A 27,829-nucleotide genomic window follows, 5' to 3' on the forward strand; every position below is an offset into this window, starting at 1 on the left:
GGTAAGAACAGTGGCTGAACATGCTCCGAGCTCTCTAAGCATTAGCTGTTACCTTGGGAGAAAACGCAAACGCCACAATAAGGAACTTGGGCTATCTCTTGTGAGCAGTGGGAGCTATGGATGGTTCATGAACAAAGGAGACAGTTTATCAGAATTGAGCTGGGGTTGTGTACTGGGAGACAGAGGTTTGAGAAGTGGTGCGCAAGATTCTGCAGTCCTGAGGGGGAGGGAAGGAGCATCTTAGATGCCTGGGGTAGGGGTAGGGGCCAGGGGTTGGGCGGAGTCTGACTCCTGGAGGGGAACTTACCAGGCCCCTGAGGTCCAGGAGGAGAGAGAATTTGGGGTAAAAGGCAGCCCCCCAGTTTGTTTCCACCTGGCTCCTAGTAGGCTGCAGACTGATGCTTGGGAGGGAGGAAGATGAACCGTGGGCGGGAGCTAAACCCCTGCAGCCCAGGACCTGGCCTCGTGGGTGCAGCTTCCCCACTGAGCCCAGCACCCAGCCCAAAGTGCTCTTCTGCGGGGCTGCCAGGCCTGCTGCAGCTCTAGCTCCTGCACTGGTAGGGAGCCCGCCACACCCACCTCAGCTCTCCTCTGCCCTGTACCCTGGCCTTTGCCAAGTAGGGGCTGGGGAGTGGCCCCTTAACCCTTTCGCCAGCCAAGAGCCCTCTGAACCCTGTGCCCGCCCAAATCAGACCATTACCTGGGCCCAGCCCCACCCATTCCCCCCAACCACAACCCTCTCCAGGCCTCACCAGATCTTGCTCTTAATTCTCTCCCCTGTTGGCCAACCTCTGTGGCTCCTTGCCGTGTCCTCTGGGCTCTGGGCGGCTGGGCTCTGTCGCCACCTGGGTTCCCTGGCAGCCTGGTTGCCATGGCACCATGGAAGCAGGTCTGGTGGAACAACAGCTCTGGGTAACCAGGGCAGGCAAGGCCCAGTGCCTAGCTCCTGCCACTCTTCTGCCTTGAGACCCCTGTGTCCCTCCCCCAGCTGAGCAGAGAAGGCCATGAGGAGAAAAAGGAAGCTGCCCCGCAGGGCAGCTCTTTACCTGTGAGGATGCTGCATGGGAAGCGACTCCTACTGTCACTGAGCCCTGTGCCCTGGCAGCCAGGGAACCCTGGGAACTGGCCAGGCCCAAGTCCAGGCCTCTAAGGGCAGGGGTGAGGCTTCAGGGGGCGGGGCGGGGCGGGGCAGGGAGGGGAGAGCGTGGAGAGCGTGGATACCCGGATGCCAGGAGTGGGCCTGGGGCTGGGACAGGGCTGATCTGGGGTGGTGCTGGGGATCAGACAGGGAGGGAAACCTTGGCACACACAGTGTGGGGGACAGACCTGTGAGGGGAAGAGGTCTGGGGGGAGGGGAGCTATAAGGGAAATGGCCCATCAAGGTGGATTTGGAGGTGGAGCTGTTAGGATAGGATTATTAGAAAAAAAGGGGGCTTGTGGGGACAAGACCAGGAAGAAACAAGTCTGGTAAAAAGTCTGTGGGGGCGGGGGGACGTGGCTATGAGGGGACCAGGCAGTGAGTGGCAGACAAAACTGAGAAGACCACACCCTAAGGGAAAGGAGTCGGAGGATGGAGCTGTGAGCAGGGATAGGGCCTGTGAGGGGAGAGGGCCCTTGAAGATAGAGCTGTGAGCGTATGGGGCTGAAGTGGCATGAGGTCAGGGCTGTGATAGCAAGGGGGCCTGAAGGGAAGGGATCAGAGGGCAGTGAGGGGCAGGAAGGACTGTCTAGCTTGGGGGCAGGTAGGACTGCTTTCTGGCCTCTAAGTGTTGGGGTCCCTGTATCTGTGAAGAAACTGAGGGGGATGGGGTTGCGGAAGGGATTTGGTCCACACGCTCAGTCTGGCCCAGCAGGCATCCTTTGTTCCCACATCCTGGCTTATCTTATCTAATCCCCACAGTGTGGAGGGTGATGCCCCAGGCAGTGACCTGAGCACAGCGGTTGATAGTCCTGGGAGCCAACCCCCCTACCGGCTGAGCCAGCTGCCCTCCAGCAGCAGCCATATGGGGGGTCCCCCTGCTGGGGTGGGCCTTCCCTGGGCTCAGCGGGCTCGCCTCCAGCCAGCCAGTGTGGCCTTGAGGAAGCAGGAGGAGGAGGAGATAAAGCGCTCCAAGGCCCTGTCGGACAGCTACGAACTCTCCACGGACCTGCAGGACAAGAAGGTACAGAGGACATGGCTCTGCTTGGGAATGGGAGTAGGAATGAGGCTACGAGGGAACCAAGGGAGGGAGGGGTTGGGATGTGGCACTTGAGGGCCATATGCATAGAGGGATAGTGCGACTGGAGGGGGAGAAGACTGGCTCCAGGACCCTTCACCCTATTGGGGGCTCATTCACCACCTATTCACCAAGTATCCACTCCCTCAGCAGATACTGATTCAGCTCCCTGCTGGGCACTGGAGATGTAAAAATGAATGGGACCTGGATCTGGGTCTCAAAAATCTCTGTCTGATGGGAGAAGCACACACTTAAGTTGACAATTTCAGGAGAACATGCTACAATATATCACATATACCACACAAGATATTGCTTAGCTAAAGGGAAGGGCACAAAAACACTACATATAGAAAAAACAACAAAAACTGGAAGGACATATACCAAAATTTTAATTGTCATTATGCCTAGGTGTTGGGACTTTAAGTGAGCCAACTTTCTTCCCTCCCTTCCTTCCTTCCTTCCTTCCTTCCTTCCTTCCTTCCTTCCTTCCTTCCTTCCTTCCTGCCTTCCTCCCTCCCTCCCTCCCTCCCTCCCTCCCTCCCTCCCTCCCTCTCTCCCTCCCTCCCTTTTTTCCTTCCCTCCCTCTCTCCCTCCATGTCCATCCTCTCTCTCCTCCCTTCTTTTTCTCTCTCTTCCTCCTTTATCTCCTTCCTGCTCTCAATTTCTTTCTTTCTTTCTTTCTTTCTTTCTTTCTTTCTTTCTTTCTTTCTTTCTCTTTCTCTTTTTCTTTCTTTCTTTTTCTTTCTTTCATTTTTATTGAATTTATTGGGGTGAAACTGGTTAATAAAATTATATAGGTTTCAAGTGTACAATTCTGTAATACATCATCTGTGTGCTATATTATGTGTTCACCACCCCAAGTCAAGTGTCCTTCGGTCTCCCTTTATCCCTCCTTTACCCTCTTTTATCTCCCCCACCCTTTCCCTCTGGTGATCACCATGCTGTTGTCTGTGTCTATGAGTTTTTGCTTTTTGCTTAATCCCTTCTTTCCCTTCCCTTCCCTTCCCTTCCCTTCCCTTCCCTTCCCTTCCCTTCCCTTCTCTTCCCTTCTCTTTCCTTTCCTTCCTTCCTTCCCCTTCCCTTCCTCTTCCTTTCTTGCTTCCCTTCCCCTCCCTCCCTCCCTCCCTTCCTTCCTTCCTTCCTTCCTTCCTTCCTTCCTTCCTTCCTTCCTTTTTTGGCTTCTCTGGTTTTCTTCTAACTTTTTTGGAATACTGACTTGTTCTTGTAAATAATAAAAGAAAACCACAACCCAGTCCCATGTGACAAGCAGTATCTGAGATTAGAGTGGAAAGGGTACTTGAGCAAGCAGCCTGGAGCCTTCAGGCAGCTGTAAGCAGTTAGCTGTGTCTCGGTGGTGGCGTGGTTGAGGTCCAGGGACATGAGACTTCTATGAGTCTGACCCTGTTCCCCTCGACCCTCCCCTGCCAGGTGGAAATGCTGGAGAGGAAGTACGGGGGCTCCTTCTTGAGCCGTAGGGCTGCCAGGACCATCCAGACGGCCTTCCGCCAGTACCGCATGAACAAGAACTTTGAGCGGCTCCGCAGCTCCGCTTCGGAAAGCCGCATGTCCCGACGGATCATCCTTTCCAACATGCGGATGCAGTTCTCCTTTGAGGAGTACGAGAAGGCCCAGAACCCTGCGTACTTCGAGGGCAAGCCTGCCTCGCTGGACGAGGGTGCCATGGCTGGTGCCCGGAGCCACCTGCTTGAACGGGGCCTCCCATATGCAGGCTCCTGTGGCGGGGGCATCGATGGTGGGGGAAGCTCTGTCACCACATCGGGAGAGTTTTCCAATGACATCACAGAGCTGGAGGACTCCTTCTCCAAACAGGTCAGCAGCCCTGAAAAGGGCCTTTCCTCCCCATCCCTATGCTCTTGCTCTGGCTACTCCTCCGACTTTCTTACCTATACTACAAACTGAAACACGTGGCCCGACAAGCATGTAAGAACCACTAGCTACCATGAATTTGGGGACTGTGAGAACAATGAGAAAGAATTGGCAAGACAAGAAATTATATTGTAAAAAACAAGCAAGTTAAAAATCTGGGTTCATAGAACACATAAGAACTTGATCCACTATCTCATTAAGGCCTAACAGGTGATGAGCGCCTACTGTGTGTCCTTCATAATGACCTGTGAGATGGGCGGGATACCCCAACTTGACAAAGGAGGCGACTGAGGTTCTGGAACCCTGAGAGGTGGAGGGACTTTTCCAGGCTCTGTGCTGGGCGCCCTGAGGGAGACAGCTGAACCACCAGGGTCCTTGTTCGCAAAGATCTCCCAGCCATTAGCTCTCCAGGATCTAATGGCCGACACATGGGCACACGACTGTCTTCAGAAATAGAGTGTGCTCAGAGCCATGAGAAAGGATCCCATCTAGTACCATGGGAACCCAGAAGAGGGAGAAGAAACTTCCTTCTGGGGGGACCAGAGAAAGGTTCTTTGAGAAAACAGACAAATAAGATTTAGCAAGTTAGAGCTAGTTGGCAGGATGTTGCTTGCATAGGCATTGCATCAGCAAAAGCCTGAAAGGGTAGGAATATAGCAGGCACTGAGGGTAGTGGGATGTCATTCTAGGCTTGGGTACGTCAGCACAGCTGATCAGGTGCACATTCCAGCTCTGCCATTTCCCAGCTGTGGGACTTTGGGCCAACTGTTTAACTTCACTGAAACATGACAAATAAAATAGAGGTAAATCTTTCCTTTTAGAGTTGTTTCAGAGATTCAGTTCAGCTAGGTAATGTATACAGAAACACCTAGTATGTGGTAGCTACTAAGTCCATGTTAGTTTCCTTCCTGAAAACCAAGAAGGTAAATTGTTTAATGAATGAATGAAGCTTTGTAAGAGAAGAAACCACTTTGCTCTAACCTCTGTGATGTGGCCCTGCCATCAGCCTGGGTATGCCTCTCTGGAGCTAGCGAAGGGGGATGTGTTGGATGCGGTGGATAGAGGGAAAGAAAGAAGTATTAAAGAAAAATCTAAATCACTCATACAACAAACATTAATTGAACATCTCTTCTGTGTCAAGAAATGTGTTGAGCTGAGTTAGAAAGACAGAAACTGGGCCTGGACCTATCCTTCAAGGGGGAGTGGAGGGAAGAGGTTCATAGTCTGGTAGGGAGATCAAAGAACCAGGCCTAGGCCCAGCTCTCAGTGTTATCCAAGTCTGATGGGGAAGTGTATTAGTTACCTATTGCTGCATAACAAATGACTCAGGGTCTCTCATAAGGCTGTAATCAAGCTTAGGGTAGGGTCAAAATCTCAGAAGACTTGACTGGGGCTGAGAGGTCTGCTTCCAAGCTCACTCCCTTGGCTGTTGGCAGGAGGGTTCAGGTTCTCACTACGTGGGCCTCTCCATAGGACTGCCCGTGGCTTCCTGCAGAGCAAAGGGTCTGAGGGAGAGAAAGCACAGCAAGCGAGCATGCTCAGGACAGAAGCTGTAGTCTTTCATAACCTAATCTCAGAAGTGACTCTCATCGCTTCTGCCATATGCTATCAGTCCCACAGACCAACCCCAGGACAGTGTGGTACACAAGGGTGTGAATACCAGGAGGCAGGAATCATTGCGGGCCAGTTGAGAGACTGAATACCACAGGGAGGTAGAGTTACCAGCCACAGTCTGGCTTCTCAAGGCTAAATCATGTGGATTTCCTAAGGTAGAAGGAGACAGAGGGCTCTGAAAGCCCAGAGGAAGCTGGGGCTTTGGTCCACCCAGGGGATGGCAGAGGCAGAAATGTGGATTGAATGGGAGTAGGTGGCATTTGACTTGGGTCTACATGGACATTGAGGAGGTATTGGGATATCTGAGAGGGGAGCTTGTGGGCGTGAGTCCCAGCTCCTGTGAGCTCACAATGGCTCCCTGGGAGTTGTTTCATATACTGCAGAGAACCTGTGGAGGGGGAGGGCAGGGGAATCCCTTTTCTTGGCTGACCCACCAGGAAGTTCCCCCTATTCCCTTCCCTTCCTCCCTCATTCCCACCCTTCTTTCATCCCACCAACCTTCCCTTCATCTTCCCTTCCTGTCTCTCCTCCCCTTTCCCCCCAAACACAGGTAAAGTCTCTGGCTGAATCCATTGATGAGGCCCTGAACTGCCACCCATCGGGGCCCATGTCTGAGGAGACAGGGTCAGCCCAGCTGGAGAAGCGAGAGTCGAAGGAACAGCAAGAGGACAGCTCAGCCACATCCTTCAGTGACCTTCCCCTCTACTTGGATGACCCAATTCCCCCACCTTCCCCTGAACGACTGCCCAGCGCAGAGCCCCCACCCCAGAGCCGGCCTGAGTTCTGGGCACCAGCCCCTCTCCCGCCAGTTCCTCCACCAGGGCCACCAGGGACCCGGGAAGATGGGAGCCGTGAGGAAGGCCCTCGAAGGGGGCCTGGGTGCTTGGAGTGTCGGGATTTCCGGCTGCGGGCCGCTCACCTTCCCCTGCTCACCATTGAGCCTCCTAGTGACAGCTCTGTGGACCTGAGTGACCGCTCCGATCGCGGCTCTGTCCACCGCCAGCTGGTATATGAGGCCGATGGCTGCAGCCCCCATGGGACCCTAAAGCACAAAGGGCCACCAGGCAGGGCCCCAATCCCACACCGCCACTACCCAGCCCCAGAGGGCCCAGCCCCAGCCCCACCAGGGCCCCTGCCACCAGCCCCCAACAGTAGCACTGGGCCCAGTGGTGTGGCTGGGGCTCGGAGGTTGGGGAAGTGCGAGGCGGCAGGCGAGAACTCTGATGGTGGCGATAACGAGAGCCTTGAGAGCTCCAGCAATTCCAATGAGACCATCAACTGCAGCTCTGGCTCCTCTTCGAGGGACAGCCTGAGGGAGCCTCCAGCCACCAGCCTGTGCAAGCAGACTTACCAGCGAGAGACGAGGCACAGCTGGGACTCCCCAGCCTTCAACAATGACGTGGTGCAGAGGCGGCATTACAGAATTGGCCTCAACCTCTTCAATAAGTATGTGCTTCTCATTCCTGCCCCCCTTGCCCCTTCCCACCCTGCCACGAGGCACTTTGAGTCCCTGGGGCTGAACTCCAAGCAGTCATTTGCTTCTGCCAGCTTCGTGTTTTGTGGATGGCGTTCCTCCCCAGCTGTTTAGTGAAGGGGATTGACAGCAGGGTGGCAGAGGAGAGAGTCCCCCAACACACCCATCAGAGGCACTTCTAGTCCTAGCACTGCTGTGTGATCTTGGGTCAGATGTTCCCCTCTCTGGGCCCCAGTTGGCTATCTATAGAATGGATTCTGAACTTGGGGTCCCCAGCCTCCCCTATTTGGTGGGGAGCCAATGTGGTATGTAAAGAGACCTGCTCTGAGAAACAGGAGACTTGGACTCTATCCTGACTTTAGCCAGACTCCCTGTGTAGCTCTGGGCCAGGTGGGTTCCTTCTTTGGGCTTCGGTGTTTCCATCTACCGACTAGCCGGGTGTGTATATTTGTGGTACTGGGGGGCAGGGTGGAGTGCTGGGCTAGTCAGTAACCAGGACCAAGCTCATTCTAGATACCTGGTCCTGGGCCTGGTGCTTAGGAGTGGGGTGTGAGTGCGACATTTGATTTGAAAATAGTTAGAAAGTAAATGCCTTACATGTGTAGCCTATTAGACACTGCCACCTATATTTAGTTCTCAGAATAACTCGGCAATCTGGGTGGGAGTGTCCCTATTTTTTAGAGAAGGAACTGAGGCTTGAAGAAGCAAAGGGAATTGTCCCCAGTCATGCATGGTAAGTGATGGGTGTGAGACTCCTGTCACGCCAAAGTCTCTTCCAAATTTTAGCCTCGTGAAGTCTTAAGGCTCCGAGATTCTGAATATGGGATAGCTCAGACCCAGAGTTGGCCCAGTGGGAAGTAGGAAACACCTTGTCTATGGAAACGCTCAAAGGCTGGGTGATGCCTATACAGGTGGGCCTGGGCCTGGGCCTGGGCCTTGGAAAGGAGGGCTTAGCCTGGAGCTCAGGCCCTCTTCCAGGACTCCTCAGTGCCTGCTGGGAATAGCAAACCTCCTGGTGTAGAGCAGGCTCTCACTAAATCTTAATTTTCTTTCCGTTGTAGTGTGGCTCCAGTGAAGGAGGAAGTTGGGTTGAGGATGCCTTGGAATTTTGAAACTGTGAAATGGGAAAGTGGCCTCAGTTTTCTGAAGGGATTGGACCAAATTATGTATTTGACTTCCTTGGTTCTCCGAGGTCGTGATTGGGCCCAAAATTAGTTCAAGCAATGGGACAGAGGGCCAAGTTCTAGGAGGACGGTCATCTCATCTACCTCCCTTCTTTCTGCAGGAAGCCAGAGAAGGGCATCCAGTATCTGATTGAGCGGGGCTTCCTGTCAGACACACCGGTGGGAGTGGCTCATTTCATCCTGGAACGGAAAGGCCTCAGCCGGCAGATGATAGGGGAATTCCTAGGGAACCGGCAGAAGCAGTTCAACAGAGACGTATTGGAGTGAGGACCCTGGCATGGGGCAGGCTGGGCCAGGGATTTCTGGAAAAGGGGGGCTGGAGGGAGGGAGGGGGCAGCCTGTCCTTTCTGCTCAAACTTGCAAAACGAGATGAATAGGCCTTCCTGCTCCCATAACCCTCTGCACCAAAGAGGCCTGAGCTCTCTTGGCCCTATTCCTAAAGGCTTCTGGGTGGCCCCAGGTAAGGCACGCTTTTCCTATGGCCTTTGGGCCTCAGTTTTCCCATCTCTGAAATGAGTGCATAATGGAAAGGACTCTTAGTAGCCACATGTCATGCCTGGACCTGATTTTCTGGAGTGGATTCAATTTCAAACATTCCGCCCTCATATGTACTTCTTGGGCCATGGGTCCATATTTTGTGGACGTCTATCAATGGAGGAGTTGGTCCATTTGAGCAGGTCAGGCTGGGTCAGAGGTTTTGTGCAGAGGAATTGAGAGTGCCACACCCCCTCCTTGCTCCTCAGCTGTGTGGTGGATGAGATGGACTTCTCCTCCATGGATTTGGATGATGCACTCCGGAAGTTCCAATCCCATATCCGGGTTCAGGGCGAGGCCCAGAAAGTGGAGCGACTCATCGAAGCCTTCAGGTGCGCCTGCTTCCCACTACTAAAGCTACCTTTCCCTATTTCGGGGGGCCGCATAGTGTGTCTACAGATCACCTCTCTCAGCTTCATACTTTCCTCATCAGAAAATGGCAATTACAAATTTCATCTTGTGAGGCAGTTAAGTGGTGAGGATCAGAGATAATGTGCATAAAGTATCTAGCTTGGCATCTGGGACATGGGCCTCCCATAAGTGATGACAACGTCAGCAACAATAGCTAGTGTTTGTTGAGCTCTTACCAGGTATCAGGTGCTGAGCTGGGCACTATACATTATTATTTCGCCGAATGCTCACAACAACCCTATAAGGTAGGTGTTTCTATTATTATTTCTGTTTTGCAGATGAGAAATTAGTAGTTTAGAGAGGTTAAATAACTTGTCCAGAGTCATACAGTGAATATGCAGTGGAACCAGGATTTGAACTTCAGTGTGTCTGATTCCATGTCCCTTAACTCTTTTTTTAATCCTCACCCGAGGATATGTTTTTATTGATTTTAGAGAGAGGAAGGGGAGGGGAGAGAGAGAGAGAGAGAGATGAGAAGCATCAATCGGTTGCCTTCTGTATGCTCCCCTACCGAGATGGAACCCGCAACCTGGGTACATGCCCTGACTGGGAATCGAACCTGAGACAACAGGACAACACTTCAACCAACCAAGTCACACCAGCCAGGGCATGACCCTTAACTTTTATCGTCTACTATGAATGCTGCGGGGATCAGGCAGACCTAGGTATAAATCCTAGCCCCACCACTTTGGGGGTATGTAGAGGAGAACGAGAGTTGCTGAGAACTTGTTTCCCTTAAAGGGGAAGGTTTTCTTTGCAGTCAGAAAGATTTAGATTTTCATCCTGGCTTCCCCATTTATCAGCTCTATTACTTTGGGCAAGGTACCTTACCACTGGGGGTCTCAGTCACTTCATCTGTAAAATGGGGCTGCTAATAGCTACCTTGCAGGACTGTGATAGGACTACATAAGACATATACATAGACCCTCTGTAGAGTATTTATGTATGAAGCTGAGAGGTGATCTGTGGAGTTCAGTAAAAGGTAGTGATTGTGAATTTGACATGCTAGTCTTGGGGAAACTCTGAAGAAAAAGAACACACCCAAAGGGTTTGGGAGTACTTGTCAAAGGGGAGGGTTGGTGGTGCCAGGCTGGGAGGATGGTGGGTAGGTGGAGATTACTGGTGCCTGACCCTGGTCCCTCCTGCCCTGCAGCCAGCGGTACTGTGTGTGTAACCCAGCCCTCGTGCGCCAGTTCCGGAACCCAGACACCATCTTCATCCTCGCTTTTGCCATCATCCTCCTCAATACTGACATGTACAGTCCCAGTGTCAAGGCTGAACGCAAGATGAAACTAGATGACTTCATCAAGAACCTGAGAGGTGACCCCAGACCTCCCTGTCAGCTTTTCCTGTCCTTCCCCTGGGAAGGGAAAGTGGGCAGGATGGGAGGGTGGGGTGAGGAAGGTTCCTTGGAAATTAACCTGTGATGCTCTCACATTCTACTAAGGCTGGATGTTCCTGGGCATTCATTTATTAATTCATTCGGTCGTTTGGCCATCTACTCATTCCCACACTGAATATTGACTGAGCAGGTCCTAAACAAAAGAGATAAAAGCCCTGACTCTTACAGAGCTTATACTGGTTCACCCATTCATTCATGTGTCCGTTCACTCATCATTCAATCTTTTTCTCTCTTCTTTACTTATGCCCATAAATACTCATTTATTTTAGTACCCTTTCCTTTCTTTAATGCTTTTATTTTTTAAACTAGAGGCCGATGCACGAAATTCGTGCAAGGGGCTCGGCTCTTACAGCCGAGGTGGCTTGCCTTGGCCCTCACAACCCTAGCTTCATCCGGAAGGATGTCCGGAAGGTCGTTCAGCTGTCCAGTCTAATTAGCATATTACGCTTTTATTATTATAGATATATTTTTTTATTGATTTCAAAGAGAGAAAGGGAGAGGGAGAGAGACATAGAAACATCAATAATGAGAGAGAATCATTGATCGGCTGCCTCCTGCATGCACCCTACTGGGGATCGAGCCTGCAACCCGGGCATGTGCCCTGACTGGGAATCGAACCCTGACCTCCTGGTTCATAGGTCGACGCTCAACTGCTGAGCCACACTGGCCAGGCTATGCATTTATTTTTTAACTCAACCAGTCAGCCAGTAAGTTGACACTAACCAAGTGCCTCATGTGTGCCAGGCGCTATGATGGGTGCTAAGGACAGTGCAAGGGCTTCTGCCATAGTCCCTGCCCCAAGAGAGCTCCCTGTTTGTGGGAGAGACTGACTTACAGTACCAGAGACACGACACAAGGAAGAAAGCGAATGGTGATGTCAGACCATGATGTCAGGCAGGGCAAAAGGACAGTCAGAGCTCAGAGGAGGGAGAGCTCACCTCCAGAGCGCTTGCTGGAGTATTCATTTTAAGGTAGACCTTGAAGACACAGATAAAGTAGGCCTTGACTTACCTGGCAGTAAGAATAACAAATGCACAGAAGTAGGAAAATCTAAAGTTGCCTGGAGAATAATCGAGATGGGATCGATGATCCAGTTGGAAAGGTCAGTTGGAACCAATATACAAGGGCCTGGAGTGCCAGATTAAAGGTTTCATCTTGACCTTTTGTCTTGGTTTATTGTATTGATGTCAGGCCCTGCCTCTCACCAAAGGGCAGCCTCCTGAAAACGGCTCATATGTTAGGATTATTGAAACACAAACGAAAGAGGGAAACAGAATTGCGGAAAACCAAGCAGACAAGACAAATTTGCTGACCTTCGGGGTTTGCACCGTCTATGAGCTTAATCACTCTGACAGCTGAAGTCAAAAGGCAGTGTGAGGAAGGATGTTCCTTTAGCACCTGTCCAAGGAGGAGGCATGGTGTTTCCAAAGGAAGAAAACATTTTCTCCAACAGGTTTAGAGAGAAGAGTGAGTGGGTTTGCTCAGTAGACAATCAGGAGTGGAGAAGGATGGTAAACAGGAGGAGCAAGACAGATCAGAGGCCATCTGGAGCTGGCTCCCAGAAGCCTTCATTAGTCATTCGTTCATTCATTCATTTCATTCATTTGCCTCCTCTCTCTATCTCCCTCCCTCCCTCCCTTCTTTCCTCCCTCCCTCCCTCTCTCCCTCCCTCTCTCCATATGTGTGTGTTTATATGTGTGTATGTGTGTGCTTATATGTATTTTATGTGTGTGTGTATGTGTATATATATATATATATATATATATATATATATATATATATATAGAAGTATAGTTCTCCCCCTCCACCTATTAAGTAGTAAATAAATAAATGAATACCTGCTCACTGCAGAACTTTGGGAAACAGAGAAAATTAGAACATTTCTTTTAATCACCCAAAATTTTGACCCCTGGAGGCAACCATGGTTGATATTTTAGGGTAGTCTAGTCTTTTTTCCTATGCTTATGTAACTTTTGATAAGGTAAAGATCATATATGCAGCGTATCCTGCTCTTTTCACTTAACTTGCTACAGTAATTTTCTCATGCTTTTTGTAAACATCCAGTTTTTAATAGCTATATATTATTTTATTAAACAGATATACTCAGCTCTATTTAGCTGTTCCTCTATTGTTAGAACTTAGGTTATTTAAAAATTTTCCCCTCAGTAGCACTTGTACATATGCCTTGTACAGATTTCTGAGTAATTCCTTAGGGCAGATTCCTACAAGAGGAATCACTGAATATTTATGCTCTTGCCAAATTACCTTCTAAAATAGTTATGTTAATACACATGCCCGCTTCTTTGCACTCTTACTAACACTGGATATTACTTAACGTTATTTTTGCTAGTTAGAAAGGCAAAAAAAGTGTCTAATTGTCTTAATCACAGTATGATCTGAGTTTAGATAAAATCCCCATGCTGGCAGGGGCGGGGAGCAACTGGTTATCTGGTTGAAGGATGACTCTTGTGGCCGATGCTGACGGGGCTGGGGGGGGGTTGAGGGCTCCCACTCCTTCTAGACCTGGCTGTTGTTATGACCCAGGCCTGTGTGTGGGGTGCTGTGGAGAACCCCTGCCACCCACTCCCCACATTTATGCCATATATCTTTGTTATTCCCCCCCCAACCAGGGGTTGACAATGGTGAAGACATCCCTCGAGACCTCCTGGTGGGTATCTACCAGCGAATCCAGGGGCGTGAACTTCGGACCAATGATGACCATGTGTCCCAAGTGCAGGCTGTGGAGCGCATGATTGTGGGCAAGAAACCAGTAAGTGATTTGTGAAGCTTCAGAAGGGACAGGGTTTGGGTCGGCCTCTGCCACCAAGTGGCAAGTCAGTGTCCCTCTCTTGAGCCCTATGCCCACCTCACTTGCTGAATAGAGTGGGTGGAATGCGTTCCTCAGGTGTCCCGGTGCACACTGAGGGAGACCTCTATGGCAATGCATCTAGCACACTGCAAGGTACACAGTGGGGTGCGTATAAATCTTAGCATCCTTCCCACCTTTTTGCCTGTCCATCCCAAGTGAGGAGCCAAGCCAATCGCTGATAACCAAAGTCAAGAACATACTCTAGCCCTGACCGGTTTGGCTCGGTGGATAGAGTGTCGGCCTGTGGACTGAAAGGTCCCAGGTTCGATTCCGGTCAAGGGCATGTACCTTGGTTGCGGGCACATCCCCAGTAAGGGGTGTGCAGGAGGCAGCTGATTGATGTTTCTCTCTCATCAATGTTTCTAACTCTCTATCCCTCTCCCTTCCTCTCTGTAAAAAATCAATAAAATATATTTAAAAAAAATAAAAAAAGAACATACTCTAGTCTTTTAGTCAACAAACATTGACGGATGCTTTCCACTGAGCCCAGCATTTCACTGGGCACCAGGGTTGCAGATATGAATCAGATGTGGTCTCTATCCTTGGGGGCTCTTACAGAGCCCGGGGCGGGGAGGTATCAGACAAAGATACAATACTTCTGCCTTACAGTTAGTTTAGGGGCACACAAAGGAGGGAAAGGTCATTTTCAGTCCATGGAGAGCAGGAATGGCTTCTTGGAAGAGAGGACGCTGGAAGAGTGGAATGTGGCCATATGAAGCTGGGCAGGAAAGGCATTCCAGACAAGGAGCTACCAGGACAAAGGCAAGGCAGCAGACAAGCCCAGGCCTTAGTTTCTTAGGCTCATTGTGTCTGAGTGACAATGATAAGTATCAGAGATAAACATCCTCTTGTGGTCAATGTTAAGGTGCCTGAAGCTGCCGTGTTGGTCTTGCTGACACCTACTTCTTTCTTTCTTTCTTCTTCTTTTTTAATGCTTTTATTGATTTATGAGAGCGGAACGGGGAGGAATAGAGAGATAGAAACATCGATGAGAGAGAATCATGGATCGGCTGCCTCCTGCATGCCCCCTATTAGGGATGGAGCCCGCAACCCAGGCATGTGCCCTCACCAGGAATCCAGCTGTGACCGGCTGGTTCATAGGTGGATGATCAACCACTGAGCAACACTGGCTGGGCTGACACCTATTTCTTTTTTTTTAATATATTTTTATTAATTTCAGAGAGAAAAGGAGAGGGAGAGAAAGAGAGAAAGAACAATGATGAGAGAATCATTGATCAGCTGCCTCCTGCAGGCCCCCTACTGGGGACCGAGCCCACAACCCAGGCACGAGCCCTTGACCGAAATCGAACCTGGGACCCTTCAGTCCGCAGGTGAGCGCTCTATCCGCAGAGCCAAACCAGCTAGGGCCCTATTTCTTTTTTTAAAAAAACATATTTTATTGATTTCAGAGAGGAAGGGAGAGAGAGAGAGAAACATCGGTGATGAGAGAGAATCATTGGTCAGCTGCCCCCTGCACGCCTCCCCACTGAGGATGGAGCCTGCAACCTGGGCATGTGCGTCTGACTGGAATCGAACCCGGGACCCTTCAGTCCACAGGACAGTGTTCTATCCACTGAGCCAAACCAGGTAGGGCCTGACATCTATTTTTTCATGCCTATCTAGGTACTGTCTCTTCCTCATCGTCGACTGGTTTGCTGCTGCCAGCTCTATGAGGTGCCAGATCCAAACCGCCCCCAGAGGCTAGGGTTGCATCAGCGGGAGGTCTTCCTCTTCAATGACCTCCTTGTGGTAAGAGCGCTGTGAGAGGCGATGGAGAGGAGGCGGTGAGCTGGGCCCCTGTGTGCTGTGAACCGTGTTAACATTAGCGGTGGCGATGTGGTGGGTGAGGTGTTCTGCCCTGTGATCTGTGCGGTCTTGGACAGGTATAGGCCGCCCCTGCCCTTCCTTTACCTCCTGGATCCTTTTGGAAGTAATGACAGCCACATGGGGGCAGAAAATGTGACGAACATTGGAGATGAGAGGCTTACAGCCTGGGAAGTGGTAGGAAATGTCCTGGTCTACCTCAGTAGCCTGGGGGGTTAGGTAGAGGGAGGTGAACCTGTGACCCTGGGTTCTGTCTGGAACCTTTGGGTGGCCAGGGTGCTTACGATTTTTAAAACCAAGCTTATCACCAGTGTCCATATGCATGTTTCAGAGCTGGGACTCTGAGGAATCTGCAGGTGGGAAGGGAATTTCAGGGTCTCCTGTCCAGCCTCTCACGCACGGCAAGAACTGGCTTCCTGCATGGCCCCCTGCTTGTGTGGGTTTCCTCCAGCGATTATCACTCAACCCTTGGGATCACAGGGGAAAGGTCTCTCTCTGCTCAGGGATTTGAGGACACTGACCTGTCCCCCTTGATCCTCTCTCCTTCAGAGCAGGGTCTCTCAACTCTGGTTCTATTGACATTTGGGGCCGATAATTCATTGTGGTGGGGGCTGTTCTGTGCATTGTAGGATATGTAGCAGCACTTGGTCTCTCTCGACTAGATGTCTGTCGCATTTCTTCAACCAAAAATGTCTCCAGACATTGTTACATGTCCCCTGGGGCGGGGGGCGGGGGGGTCACTCCCAGTTGAGAGTCGCTGTTTTAGATGAAGCCCCTCCAGTGCCCTCTCTGAGCTTTAATTTCCCATTCTGTGAAATGGGGCTACTCCCTCTCTCACATGGTTGTCCTAAGGAGGAAATAAGAGGTCAGGTGTGGAATAGCCTAGCCCAGAGGAGCTCCTGGCCCATACAGTGGTTGAGTAAGTGTTTCAATATCCATCACACACTGATCCTTGAGTGTGTCCAGCCCCATGCTAGGTACTGGGTACACAGAGGTGACTGAGACTCGGTCCTTGTTCTTAGGGAGTTCACAATCTGAAGGACTAAAAGAACATTTTGCCTAACTGTACACTGAAACTCTCCTGAAATCAAATAATTACCTTTAAAAGATTTTTAATTCTTACCTGAGGATATGTCTTTATTGGTTTTAGAGATAGAGGAAGAGAGAGAGAGAGAGAGAGAGAGAGAGAGAGAGAGAGAGAGAGAAAGGAACATCGATTGGTTGCCTCCCATACGCACCCCAACTGGGGATAGAACCACAACCTAGTTATGTGCTCTGACCAGGAATTGAAACTGCAACCTTTTGGTGTGCAGGATGACGCTCCAACTGACTGAGCCACCAGGCCAGAGCCAAATAATTTGCTTCTAAACACAAAGTGCAGATTGCTCTGCTTGAGACTCTGTGAAGCATTCACAGCCTATGTTAGTTGAGGCCAGAGTGCCCAAGTACTTGATAAAGACCTTGGGTTGTTGAGAGGAAGATGTTAACTGTATACATTGGGTGCTGGGGCCTGTGGGTGGGTGAAATACATGAAAACCAGACTCCTCCGTCTTGGTGCTCCTGGTCCAGCAGGGGGCGATCACACACTCAGAGTGCTGTCCTCAAGCCTGATGATGGTGAAAGGCACTGAACCATCAAGCACTCTGGGAGGTGGGGGTGGATGTGTGTGGAATGTTAGGACAGGCTTCCTGGGGGGGGGGGGGAGTAGCATTCAGTTACTTCCTGTGAAATTGTAAACACCTGTTTGTGCGACATCATTACATCAGGAAGTTGCATTTTCTCCTGTCTCTCCTGTTGTGCTCCTCAAGCTTCAGTTCTCCCCAATTTGTGGGCATGTGTGTTTGTGTGTAGATGTCTATCAGTGGCAGTGGGAGGGGAGGGAGGTTATGAGAAATAGGTGCCATTTGGAAATCCCCCACCCCAAACCCTGCCTCTTGTCTTTTTCCCATCCCTACCAAAGGTCACCAAAATTTTCCAGAAGAAGAAGATCTTGGTGACGTACAGCTTCCGTCAGTCTTTTCCCCTCGTGGAAATGCACATGCAGCTCTTCCAGAATTCATGTGAGTCCCTCCTTGGATCCCATCATCCCAAGAGTCTATGCCATGGCCCCCATGATCATCCTTCATTCATCCCGACCTCCAGTTTGGAGAGTCCTTTATAACTGGGCTGAGGTCACCCTACTTGGTCCTGGGATGTAGGGCCGGCCAAGGTGGAGTATGACTTGGGTCTGTGCCCTGGGGAGCTCATGGTCCACAGTGCGTATGTTTTCTGGTGGGCTGAGGAGATGGTGATAATGCTGCACTTTGAAGGACTGAGCCAGAGGAACTTTGCTAGGTGGCCTTCTGGGCAGAAGAAACAATGTAGGTAGAGGTAGAGGAGTGAAGGAAGGGTTCTAGAGGGCAGCTAGAGTTCAGTTTGCCCTTACATCCCAGAGTAGAGGGAGTAACATAGCTGTGACTCCCAGGAGGCTCTTGGGGACTTTGGGGACCAAGGGGAGCCAGTGAAGGTGCTTGAGCAGAGAAGAGGCTCAACCAGAGTTGGACATTAGAAATATTATTTTGCATATGAGCCACCTTGCTTCAGTCTTGACAGAGGGGCCCCGTTTCCCCTTGCCCCACAGATTACCAGTTTGGAATCAAGTTGCTGTCTGCAGTACCTGGTGGGGAGCGAAAAGTCCTCATCATTTTCAACGCCCCCAGCCTCCAGGATAGGCTGCGCTTTACGTCTGACCTGCGCGAGTCCATCGCTGAGGTGCAGGAGATGGAGAAATACCGCGTGGAGTGTGAGTAGCCCCGCCATGTCGCCTACCTCCCATCCTGATACGGTGCCCTGTCGACACCAAGCATCCTGTCCTCTGAAAAATCTCAGAATTGAGGGTTAGCTTGCCCAACCTCCCTACCCTCATTCCAGGAACCCTCTGCTTGGATACCTTCAGTGACGAGGGGCTCATTACCTGTCAAGCTCTGATTATTATTCCAAGCTCTAATTATCAACTCTTCTTTCTAATGAAAGGCATCAGGGGGAAGAATCAGGGTATTGGAGGCAGGACACTAGTTTCAGATCCCAGGTATGCTACTTATTATCTGGGTAAGCTGGAGCAAGTCGTTCAACTCTCTGAGTCCCAATTTTCTTCTTACGTGAATTGGGGTCATGAACTCTCCTTCACAGAGTAGGGGAGATTCAATGAGATAAGTCCGACGTAGCGTCCTCCGCGCTAGTAGGACACTAGTGTTGAACATCCTAAGTGACCAGCCAATGTTAGTCTCCTTCCCAGCCTTTCCTCTCCTGTCCCCACATGCTAGTTCCTCAGCTGAGTCCCAGTGTCCCATCCCCGCAAGCCCCAGCGACCACACCAAATCATTTTGATTGTATATAATGGAAAATAGTGATTGCATCTCATTCTTCTCAATGCCGTCCAAGTTTTTTCTCCTCCAGACTAAGTTACAGTTAAGTAACATGGTGTTAAGGAAAAAGAGAGAGAGAGAAACATTGATGTAGAGAGAGAAACATTGATTAATTGCCTCCCATACGCACCCTGACTGGGGATAGAACCCACAACCTAGGTATGTGCCCAGATCCTTGAGACCCCGAGACATTCAGGGAGAGGGATACTTGTACCAAGATGAGGTGAGGGGATAGAAGGCTTCATGACCTCGCAGGGGGCAGGGGTATAAGGAGGCCAAAGAGCACAGGCTCTGGACTCACGCAGATCTGCTTCCAGAATGTTGGCTCCTCCGTTTCCAGCTCTATGACCCTGGGCAAGCTCTGAGGCGTCTCAGATTCTCAGTTTCTTCCTCTGAAACTGTGGATGATAACATTTACCTTGGGACTCCTGTGAGGATTGAGAGCGATGAGATGAGGGACATGCGGTGCCCAGCATAGTGTGGGCACACACTAGAGGGCACGATTCCTGTCCATTCCCTGCCCCTGTCCTTCCAGGAGCCCTCTGTTCTGGAGCAATGTATCTGAGAACTGAGTGGACTCTGGAACGATTGCCCTTTGCCAACATCTAGAAGGGCCTTTGTGCCCCTCCTGCGAACCAGCCATTGGGAAGCTCTGTTTGGAAGGGCAAGGCCGGTTTAGGAGACCAAACTGAGATCGGGCAGGGGCGGGGGGGGAAAGCAGAAAGGGCAAGAGGAAGGAGGAGCAGGCGCTGAGAAGGAGGAAGGAAAGACCAAGCCAGAGGAGACAGCGCAAGACAGGACTGGAGACTGGGCGCTGCAAGGGGCTTGGGAGATGTAGCTGAGGGTTGTGGGGCCGTGATGGAGGTCCAAGGGGCAAAGCAGGAGCACATACAGGGCTGGGGGGAGGTCAGGTGGCCTCTCACTCCTGTTGGCTGACCTTGGATTGCTGTCTCCCCCCTGCCACCCAGCGGAACTGGAGAAGCAGAAAGGTATGATGCGGCCTAATGCTTCACAGCCCGGCGGGGCCAAGGACTCCGTGAATGGCACGCTGGCCCGCAGCAGCCTGGAGGACACCTATGGCGCAGGCGATGGGCTCAAGCGGGGCGCACTCAGCAGTTCCCTGCGGGACCTCTCAGATGCAGGCAAGTGTCCTGGGGCCCTGCCCTGGCTGGGGAGACGTGGGACCCGGAGTCCTCTTTGCCTCCTTTCACTGACCGCCAGCCTTCCCTGCACCCGCCACACATGCACACCCCCTGCCTTCATCCAGAGCCCTGGGTGCTGCGCTGCAGGGGGCCTGGGAGCCAGGTCAGAGCAGGTGGAGCCCAGGGTTTGGGCCAGGGAGTGTGAAGCGGGGCCACAGTCTTAGCCCCTCTCTGCTGCTCCACCTCTCCTCCTCTCTTTCCTCTTCTATTTCTCTGGCACCACCTCTCCTCCTCCTCCATGTCTTCCTCCTTCTGCTCCTCCTTCTCCACCTCTCCTCTTCCCCACCCCACCCCTCTTCAACAGGGGCCAGGGAATAGGGGTGTCTGTCCCCGGGAGGGGCCCAGGCCTGGTGCCCAGCTCAGGAGCCCAGCAGGGTGGGGAGGGGGGGTTGCCACTCTGACGCTGGGCTCCTTGCTTGTGGGTGCAGGGAAGCGGGGGCGGCGTAACAGCGTGGGATCGCTGGACAGCACCATCGAAGTAAGTGCCAGCTCCCGCCCAACTCGTCCTCTGCATGAGCCCTGCCCCGCGTGCACCCCTGCACCCCGGAGGAGGAGGGGCCCTGTTGCTCCCCCTTCCCTGCTGGGAACCCTGCGGCTGCCTCTCCCAGCCAACCACTCTCTCCATCTGTCCTCAGCTCTGTCTGTCCTCACTCTGCCTGTCTCTCAGTCTGTCTCCCACTCCCCCGGGCCCCCTCTCAACCTCTGGGCCGCCTCCAAGTAGTGAGGCCCTTGGAGTTGGGCCTCGAGGAGCTCTTACCTCAAGTCCTGCTCTTGGAGCCTGAGCGAGTGACTGTCTCTCTGGGCCTAACATTGTCTCCGCCTGCAAAAGGGGGAGGAGATGGAGGGCCGCTCACGCCCTCTCCCCGCGGAGGCTCAGAGGAGATAGTGGATGTGATGCACCCGGCTGGGGGCGCTGCAGGCACAAGGACAGGACTGTTCTGTGATCGCTTTCCATGATGCTGCGGGGCTTCCTGTCTCCCCAGCTCCAGCCCTCAGGGCCCAGGGGAACTTCAGGGTTGGGGATTGAGGGCATCTAGGCTGGCCTGACTCGCCCCCCTCCCCCTTCCAGGGGTCCGTTATTAGCAGTCCGCGCCCTCACCAGAGGATGCCACCTCCGCCCCCACCCCCGCCGCCAGAGGAGTACAAGAGCCAGAGACCCGTCTCCAACTCCTCATCCTTCCTGGGCTCCCTATTTGGAAGCAAGCGGGGCAAGGGGCCCTTCCAGATGCCGCCGCCGCCAACAGGCCAGGCCTCTGCCTCCTCTTCATCTGCTTCTTCCACCCACCACCACCACCACCACCACCACCACGGTCACAGCCACGGGAGCCTGGGGGTGCTGCCCGATGGGCAGTCCAAGCTCCAGGCCCTGCATGCCCAGTATTGCCAAGGACCAGGCCCCGCCCCGCCGCCCTACCTTCCACCCCAGCAGCCCCCTCTGCCCCCTCCTCCTCAGCAGCCCCCACCCCTGCCTCAACTGGGCTCCATTCCACCACCTCCCGCCTCAGCCCCGCCTGTGGGGCCACATCGCCATTTCCACGCCCACGGCCCAGTCCCAGGCCCCCAGCACTACACGTTGGGCCGGCCAGGCAGAGCTCCCAGGCGGGGCGCTGGAGGACACCCTCAGTTCGCTCCCCATGGCCGCCACCCCCTGCACCAGCCCACGTCCCCATTGCCCCTGTACAGTCCTGCCCCCCAGCACCCTCCAGCTCACAAGCAGGGCCCTAAGCACTTCATCTTCAGCCACCACCCACAGATGATGCCAGCAGCAGGGGCCTCTGGGGGCCCAGGATCCCGGCAACCAGGGGGCTCCTACTCCCACCCGCACCACCCGCAGTCGCCATTGTCACCACATTCGCCCATCCCACCTCACCCCTCCTACCCACCCCTGCCCCCACCTTCCCCCCACACCCCGCACTCACCCCTGCCGCCCACCTCACCCCATGGCCCCCTGCACGCCTCTGGGCCCCCTGGCACGGCCAACCAACCCTCTGCAAACCCTAAGGCCAAACCAAGTCGGATCAGCACCGTGGTCTGATGCATGGAGAGAGGGAGCTGGGGCCCAGGGAGGGCCGGGGAATCCACAGGAGAGGGGCCTCGCACCCTCTCTGCTTCCCCAGTTTTTCCAAAATACACACACACACAGAAATGTCCTCCTCCCCACTTCCTCCCTGCCTTGGGACCCCTCCTCTAACCCCCAACGGTCGCCATGGAGTGTCCTTCCAGATGCGAGGATCTTTGCCACTTGAAGCCTGGACATGGCTTGAGCTCTGGGGAGTGTTGAGGAACTTTTGGAGATCCTCGTCCTCCTTTTCCTCTCCTCATCCTCCCTCCTCCCCCAGGTCTAGCTGGGTGACCTCACACCTCCCCACCAGTGTGAGCTTCCTGGCTGGTAGGGAGGGCCAGGTGTCAGGGGCTCGGAGGGAGCTCTGTAGAGTTGTGGCCAAACCTCAGTGCTTGGCCCTCTCTCTGACCTCAGGGCCTGGCTCCACATTTCCATGTGACTCCGCCTGCCCTACTGGAGGACATGGACTATCCGCACATTAGGTGGGTGGGCCCCCACTTATGCTGCCCCCCCTCGACGGGGCAGTGCTTCCTCTCCAGAGCCAGTCTGTGCCCCAGCCCAGACTCTCAGCTTCAGGACCTTGCCTCTTCTTGCAACGTTCTTATCCTGATCAAAGTCCAGACAGGTTGGGCGGGGGGCTCAGGTCTGGGATGAGAAGGGCGCTGCCCTCCCTCACCCATATTGCATGCCCCCCCATTCCCTCACACCTCTCCCACCTACAACTGAAGACAGTGCACTTTACAGATATGACCCACACACACCTCGCTGGGGCAGAGCGCCCAGCATCAGCCCTGGGGAGAGGCTCCCCGAGGGCCACCATGAGCCCAAGATGTCCCTCCTGAGGCAGAGATGGAAGCCATCAGAGTGGGGGCTGGGAGCCAGGATGCCCGAGTCCTTCTGTCCATCAAAATCCTCCGCTTCCTTCCCAGCCCTGTTTATTTATTATAAATATATTTTTTACAAACTCCAGCTCCTCTTCTTGCTCTGCAGATCCAGCTCCTTTCACAGCCCCTCCCTCCCCCCCCCCCACCATGGGCTACAGTAGACAGACGGGCCTGGCTGGCTGAAGGGCCAGGGACCGTGGAGCCTGGGGGCAGGGGAGGGCAGCAGCGGGAGGGGCTGTATGGAGAGGAGCTGGGGTTTAGGCATTGTCTTTTTTCCTCCTTGTATATAAGAATGTATATTTGATGCCTCATAAAAGACCTTGTGCTCACCTCCCGCCTCTGCCTCCTCCTTATGCCCCCTCCCCCACGGTGCAGCCCAGGAGAGAGAGGCCTTAGCCTGGGTGAGGTGCTTCGATTGGGTGGGAGGTGGGGATGAGGGAGGTTTTCCTCTGTCATCTTATTAACAGTCTGTGTGAGAGAGTAGCGAGACTCTGGGCGGTGGAGTTGATCCAGTTCAAATGCTGGGGGGTTTCCTTGCTGGGTACATGCTCTTGGGAAACATACCCTCTTTTTGAGTGGTTGTCTCAGTTGAAAACTTGGGGTGATGAGCCCTTGCCACACAGAGGTAACAGATGTCAAGCATGGAGTAGAAGCTCAGCAAGTGAGTTCCCCTCTCTTCCGTTCCCAGGCTGGGTACTTCCTTCTCTTGTGGCATCTGTACTCACCCTTCCTGTGGCTGGTTTGGCTTTGCCCTGGATCCTCTCCCCTCCCCACAGCTGCCTACATTTCTGTTCTGGAGGGGGGTGGTGACTTGGGCCAGGAAGCCAGGCGCTAGATACATTAGAAGAGCTCTGTATATACTTAGGATGTTAGATAACAAATAGCAGGACTCCCTTTAGTTTACAGAAGAGGAGACAGGCCCAGGCAAGCAAAGGATATTTCCCAAGGCTATAAAACAGTCCCCCAAACAGCCTCCCTATGAAATGGAGTTTCCAGCACCACTGATTATGTCCTGGGCCTCAGCAGAGCTCAGGAGGAATGAGGTTAGCAGGGTCCTGGAAGCAGCAGACAGGAAATATTTTTGGTGCCTTTTTAGAGTCTGGAATGGCCTTTAAGAAGGCCTGGTTTGGATGGCCCTACTCTTTAGCATCTTTTAATACACACACACACACACACACACACACACACACACACACACATACATTAGAGGCCAGGTGCATGAATTCGTGCATGGGTGGGGTCCGACCAGCCTGGCCAAGGGGAGGGGACATGGGCGGTTGGCCGGCCTGCCTGCTGGTCGAACTCCTAGTTGAGGGGACAATTTGCATATTAGCCTTTAATTTATAGGATATACACTGAGTGGCCAGATTATTATGTGTTCAGAGATCATACTAATCTGACCACTCAGAGTATGTTTTTATTGGTTTCAGGGAGAGGGAGAGAGGGATAGAAACATCAACGCGAGAATCATCAAACAGCTGCCCCCTGCAACCCCCCACTGGGGATCAAGTCTGCAGCCTGGGAATGTGCCCTGACTAAGAATCCAACTATGACCTCCTGGTTCATGGGTTAACGCTCAACCACTGAACAACACCTGCTGGGCTACTCTTTAGCATCTTGAATCGATGTTTTCTTCCTCATATGCACATTTAAGCAAAAGCTGCAGCTGGGATCATTTAAGCATTTGATACTTCCCTGAGAGTCTAAGTGTTTGAAGAGCTTAGACCCGGAGGGTCAGGAATTAAGTCCAACCAGCACTTTTTTGTTTCTTTCCTGGTAGACCAAGCTGCACTGCCTTTGGTCATGCCCCTCTTCTCCTACCTTCAGTTTGGTGCTGGTTTTGCCTTCCCAAAGCTCAGTTTTAGCACTCAAATCCTGGCTCAGTCGCAGGCTTGACTGTGTTGCCTTTGGCAAGCCACCTACCCAGACACTCAAAGCTTGGTGTTTCCCCTGTAAAATAGGGACAATAATTTTTCAGAGCAATTGTTAATAGATGCATGTGAAGTGCCCACCTCCTGCCAGACACAAAGTAAGCTGTTTTCGACCACCTACAGAAAGAAGTGTAAACTTGTCTTGATGTTGGAGGTTCTCCATCATGTGGCCCCAGCCGATCTCTGGAGTCCTAACTCTCATTCCTTGCCCACATTGTGGATGGATATCCACTCACTGCTCCCTGAAAAGGTCTGTGATTTCCAAACTCAGTACAGTTGGCCATTGAACAACACAGGTTTGAACTGCATGGGTCCATTTCTATGTGGACTTCTGATCTACAATGGGTCAGCACCCTTACCCCTCTCCTTCACATTGTTCAAGGGTCAACTGTGTTTTACCTGTCCCTTTCCCCCCTGCCAGGCATGCTCTCCCCAACATCTCTGATGAAGTTTTTCTCACTCCTGTAGATGGGCTTAAAGGACCCATCCCTCACAGAATGTGCCCTTGGTCACATCTGAGATTCCTCAGATCATTATCTACCCCCACCCCCCCAAGCTATAAGTGGCTCAAGAGTGACACTGATTTGAATGATCTCTGTCCAGAGCATTGCCCAGCAAATGCTTGGTACAGCACAGATGACACTAAAATATGGCTAATTGGAATGAACAGTTCTTTCTATGCTAAATCTTAGAGTAAGTTGTCTTTGGTTGAGTTATTGATGGATGTTCCTGTGCCCCAAGCTTTGGGGCCCCTTTGGAACATCCTCCTGTTTCCTTCAGCTCTTTCTGATGTTCTCCTCCTCCCCTCCTCATTGCAGTCCCACCATTGGGCTGTCCCTGCCCCACCTTCCCACTCTCCCATGGAGGCTTACCAATCAGAGCGTGGAGGGGTAGTTCAGCTCCTCCTCTGAAGGGTTCTACTGCCAGTCTCTTTAGGGATGTGAATGGGGAGGGACAACACATCACAAAGGACAAAGGTCCTAGAATCTCACAGAGTTCTTACCTTTGTCCTAGACCAGTGCTGTCCAATAGGTCTTTCTGTGATGGTGGAAATGCCCTTTAACTGTCCAATACAGCAATCCCTAGCCACATGTGGCTACTTAAAATGTGGCTAGTACCACTGAGGAATCAAATTTTTACATTTAAATTTAAATAGTCACATGTGAGTAGTGTCTACCATACGGGGACAGTGCAGGCCAAGACCTTGAGGAGTGGACACCCCGGTGGGGCTATGTCAATACAATATAATAAATACGGGCCCAGACGTAAGCACAGCGTGCACAGGGGCACACAAGGGGAAAACCCAACTTGGGGTGGGGTAGGGTGGGTCAGGGAAGTGTTTCTGGAACTGCCCCTTTCACTGAATTTTGAAGGATGAGTAGGAACTGGCCTGGGAAAGAAGGGCATTTGTCAGAGGGAGCAGCATATGAAAAGGCATGGAGGTGTGGGAATCTGCAATGTATCAGTGGAATAATGAGAAAGGAACAGGAGAGGGCAGCTCGGGGGTGAAGGCACAGAGGTGGGCAGTCCATGTATCCTCATTCCTCTGTTGCCACAGGTTTTCTCACCTGGACCCTCAGTAGGAGCTAAAGTAAGACCAGGTGATACATTGGGCCACATAGTGTCTCCAAGTCACCATTTTCCCCTTTGTAATTGATGAGTGTCTTGTGGAGCGATGTATTGAAACAATGTAAATACCCTATTACTCCTCAAATTTTCACCCACCAGTTTTAGCATTCACGGACGATTCTCCAGGTAGCCACATAGTGATTTTCAAATACCATCATTCTTTTTACTTGTATTAGTTGGCTTTCCACTGTAACAGAACTCTCCCCTCTCCGACATTGATTTATTTATATCCTCATGGACTCGTGGTTGCCTATTTTACTCAATGGGTTATATATAACCCATTAATGTCATTCTTTATTTTGATGCTCATATGTCCCAGGTTTGGCCATCCAGCGGTGCTCCAAGCTGGCGCCTGTGTCCTTTTGGCAGAGCCTCATCTTTCCTCGAACACTTGCTGTTTTCTGGCACCACAAGATGTTCCAGGCCCGTCTTGTACTTTCCCTGCTCCAACCCTGGCATCAGTCATTTTTTCCAAGAAGTCCTGGTTCTTTGGATTAAGAATGGCACTTAGGAACCAATATTTGGGCACTAGGTATTATAGCCGCTTTAAGAGTTTGCTTTTTTTTCTTTGAAAAAGTTTGAGCATCTATTGATGATTTTTTGGCTCTATCATGCCTTTAAGAAAGAGTTTTCCCTTTTCCCTCATTTTATTTATTTATATCAGTGTGGAGTTATGGATTTTTATTTTATTCAATGAGTTATAACCCACTACTAATATAATTCATTTAGAATTAGAATTGTCATTTTAAATATATATTCTATTGCTATATGTATGTATTAAGCACATAATATACATCTCTGTATATATATATATATATATATATATATATATATATAGAGAGAGAGAGAGAGAGAGTATATATATATATATATATATATAAGTTCACACAGATACCTTGATAAGCTTGAGGAGGCTCTTTTAATATAGGCTAAAGATAGTAAATGGCCCTCACAGGGGTAGATGATTAGAAAATGACATGGCAGTAGGGGATGGATTCCAGAACTCTTTTTAGAGTCAGAACTCACAGCTGACACCTACTTCAGAACTGGAAGCAACCTTATTTTACAACTCAAAAAAGTGAGGCACAACATCACACTCATCCAGTTCATTCAGAAAACATGAATAGAGTGAGTGTGGTCAAGAGCCCACCAATCCTTCTAATCACAGACCTTCTCTCATAGGGGGTTCAATCTTTCTGGAATATGATTCCTCATCTACAAAATGGGTAAATTGACATGTATTTCCCAAGACTGTTGCAAGGTGAGCTCCCTGGTGCTTCCCAGTTCTTAACCCTGCAGTTC

General features: G+C 51.7%; 1 protein-coding gene across 6 annotated transcripts in view; it reads left to right on the forward strand.

The window, feature by feature from the left end:
- IQSEC2 (IQ motif and Sec7 domain ArfGEF 2) overlaps positions 1 to 23,285 on the forward strand; it is an 84,980-nt gene extending 61,695 nt beyond the window's left edge. For 5 of the 6 annotated variants that reach the window (XM_079764835.1, XM_079764829.1, XM_079764830.1 and 2 more), the window contains 13 exons: positions 1,901 to 2,162; positions 3,645 to 4,046; positions 6,268 to 7,163; positions 8,477 to 8,638; positions 9,119 to 9,241; positions 10,474 to 10,640; positions 13,353 to 13,492; positions 15,215 to 15,340; positions 17,376 to 17,475; positions 18,036 to 18,197; positions 19,788 to 19,961; positions 20,450 to 20,499; positions 21,091 to 23,285. In XM_079764835.1, coding sequence (XP_079620961.1) covers positions 1,901 to 2,162; positions 3,645 to 4,046; positions 6,268 to 7,163; positions 8,477 to 8,638; positions 9,119 to 9,241; positions 10,474 to 10,640; positions 13,353 to 13,492; positions 15,215 to 15,340; positions 17,376 to 17,475; positions 18,036 to 18,197; positions 19,788 to 19,961; positions 20,450 to 20,499; positions 21,091 to 22,056 — 3,730 coding nt within the window. In that variant the 3' untranslated portion in view covers positions 22,057 to 23,285. The remainder of the gene's footprint in view (positions 1 to 1,900; positions 2,163 to 3,644; positions 4,047 to 6,267; positions 7,164 to 8,476; positions 8,639 to 9,118; positions 9,242 to 10,473; positions 10,641 to 13,352; positions 13,493 to 15,214; positions 15,341 to 17,375; positions 17,476 to 18,035; positions 18,198 to 19,787; positions 19,962 to 20,449; positions 20,500 to 21,090) is intronic. The other variant, XM_079764833.1, reaches the window with a different exon arrangement.
- Positions 23,286 to 27,829: the final 4,544 nt, after the last annotated feature.

The sequence above is a fragment of the Cnephaeus nilssonii genome (assembly GCF_951640355.1).
Source record: "Cnephaeus nilssonii genome assembly, chromosome: X".
NCBI lineage: Eukaryota > Metazoa > Chordata > Mammalia > Chiroptera > Vespertilionidae > Cnephaeus > Cnephaeus nilssonii.